Source organism: Nanorana parkeri, unplaced genomic scaffold (assembly GCF_000935625.1).
Source record: "Nanorana parkeri isolate BGI_ZX_2015 unplaced genomic scaffold, ASM93562v1 scaffold1266, whole genome shotgun sequence".
Classification (NCBI taxonomy): Eukaryota; Metazoa; Chordata; class Amphibia; order Anura; family Dicroglossidae; genus Nanorana; species Nanorana parkeri.
The window spans coordinates 82,317-84,994 of NW_017307534.1; the positions used below are offsets into that span (position 1 = coordinate 82,317).

The 2,678-nt window shown below is 45.2% G+C and overlaps 1 protein-coding gene across 1 annotated transcript in view; it reads right to left on the bottom strand.

Annotated features, from left to right (window-relative positions):
* Nucleotides 1-2,678, bottom strand: part of SDK2 (sidekick cell adhesion molecule 2) — an 83,720-nt gene that overhangs the window by 6,912 nt on the left and 74,130 nt on the right. Inside the window, exon 21 of the mRNA XM_018568952.1 lies at nt 1,713-1,839. Coding sequence (XP_018424454.1) covers nt 1,713-1,839 — 127 coding nt within the window. The remainder of the gene's footprint in view (nt 1-1,712; nt 1,840-2,678) is intronic.

Genomic DNA, 2,678 nt, shown 5'->3' on the forward strand with positions numbered 1-2,678 from the left:
ACAGACTTTATGGGTAACTCTCCTTTTTTCTTTATGAAGTCGTTTCCGTGATGACGGTTTCCTTATTGTCTCTAGTTTATCAAACGCTTGCTCCGGTCACACCCCGTACAATGTGCGCTCACACCGGGGAACTCCCAGTAACCTCAGAAGGTTGCTTTTCATAGTGACAATGGTTGCCATTGTGTTCTATCTGGAGCAGTCGGCCTTCTGTCTGCACCAAACCATTCAATCAGTGTATCACCTTCGCATTAAAGCACAACTGCGGCCAGGTAAGAAAAATAAATAAATTAAGGTGGCCGTAGTTCAGCTTTAATTAAGAAAAACTTACAAAATGTCCCCCCGATAAAGAAAATACTTAGGGGTCTGTTTCTGTGAACGATCGTTCTGTGCTAATAAAGGCAAAAAAAACGAATGTTCTTAGTATATTTTCTTTTCAGGTCGAATGTAATATAATACCACACTATGGCCACTAGATGGAGTTAAGGAGTAAAGGAAATATGTATTTCCTTGCTCCTGAGCTCCATCTAGTGACCATAAATCGGTATTACATAGTCGACCTGAAAAGAAAATACACTGTGAATGTTTGATTTTGCCTCGCACGGAATGAACATTCAGAGATTTGCAAGGCCTATGGTTCCGCAAATTGTTTATAGACACCTTAAGGTTCAACTCTGGGCTGGAGAAAAACGTTCCTTTGCAGTGGGTTCCTCCACCACACTGCAAGGGTTAAATGCTAATTTGTCTAGGGAATGATGAATTAACAAGGTGATATACTTACCTTATTCTCATAGGCTCCTCCTCCAAAGACCGGTCTCCCAAAGCCTCTTCTCTTCACAGGCTAACCAGTTGCAGGCCCTCCAACGTCATCACAAACAATGTAGGACCTGCATTGTCCATGAAAGTGATGGGGGCCCAGCCACATACCTGGGAGCACTGGGCGGCGGAGGATACCTCCAGCTGCCTGGGGTGCAAGGAATAAAGTAAGGTTTCTCCTAGACCAAACATTCAACCCTTGCAGTGTGGAGGGGACCCACTACAAGGGCAACTTGTTCTTCAGCCTGGAGTTCAGCGTTAATACTTAACTGTCCACACCGCCAATGATCCTCTTCATTCTCCTGAAGACCTAAAGAGTCTTCAGCATCTGACAATTCCAAGAGAGTCTCCTGCCTGGTCCTCCTCTGCGCTGTGGTTCTAGTAGGTCACTGTTGTGCCTAAGGGACCTAGCAGTGATGTAGCAGCTGTTGGATGATACCGTAGCACCCAACGAGGACCATGGGCATCTGACACACTCAACGGCATGGGATGCTAAGGATTCTACCAATGGCATCACCAGTAGCAGGACATATAAAGTATATAGACATGAGCTGACCAATTTTGAGTCTGGATGGATCTGGTGTCTAGCTCTTGAAGGACCTAGCAGATGTCTACTGGACAACCACTCTCAGGCGACAATCAATTTAGAAAAGCTGATCCAATGTCTATTGTTTGACTCCCTCAAAGATGGGCAGCACCTGGTCACTTCTCCTTCCTGGCATACTGGTCGGAAAACAAAGTGGTTGTCTTCAACATGTATGGGCAACAGGTACACTTGAAATCTCATGTCCACCTTTCATAGACCTCTGCCGTCAGTCCTGGCTGTTCTGTACTCAATGCAGGTAGACAGGCTGAGGTAACCGAGATGGGTGTCTCGAAAGAAAGCAATCTCCCCTCACCTGTGAGTCGGATACCTCCGAGGGCTTCTCAGTCAGACTTCCGCTCTCAGCAGGAATGAGATCGTTATATTTGGCCACGTCCTCATCTGAATAATGGAGGCTTCCAGGACTGGGACGGGGTGGAGATCTGGAAAGAAAGAGCAACTTCAAATAAGACTTAAAGGAACGTCCTACCCCCTCAGTATTACCCTTAGGCTTCCTGGTCTCAGCTGCCCCTCCTGCGGGCCTGGGACTGGCTTCTTGGGTATCGGTGGGCAGCAGAGAGAGAGACCAGCGTACATCCATTTGCCTATCTCCTCTCTGCTGGAAGCGACGCTGATTGCATCACTTCCGGCTTCTTAGCTGTCATACTCCAGCTAGAGAAGCCGGGAAGAAGCTGATCAAGTACGATCTGCACTTGATCAGCTTCTTTAAAGTACAAAGGTGACATTAGGAGTCTAATAGACCCATAAAGTCACCTTAAAGAGAACCTGTCACCTCCAATGTGCTATCATATAGGGGGCTTGTGACAGCAATTGACTGTTGAAAAAATAAAGTTAAGTAAAATAAATTTAAAGACACCCCAAAGTCCCCTGTCCCTGCAACCATGCGTCCGATGCACCTACGTAAGAAAACGTCAATTTCGACACACATGTTCAGTGTTGGTGTGTGTGCCAGAGTGAGAGCAATAATTCTGGGGCCAATATTCACAGTAAACTCTAAACTGATGACCTGTACAGGCTTTGAAAGCCTTACCTATAGACAATCTAGGGTGCTGTATTGTCTCGCCGTTTCATGGGCGCACACAATTGGCGTGTTGGGTATCTATATACTCGGCACAACCTTGTCTTTTATATTTTATTAAAAAAATTGGGTATTATATTGTGTGTTTTATAAGTGTATTTTTTACTACAATTTTGTGTTTGATAAAGAGTTGCGCCAATATAATGCAACATAAAAACTTGCAACTGCCGCCATTTTATTCTA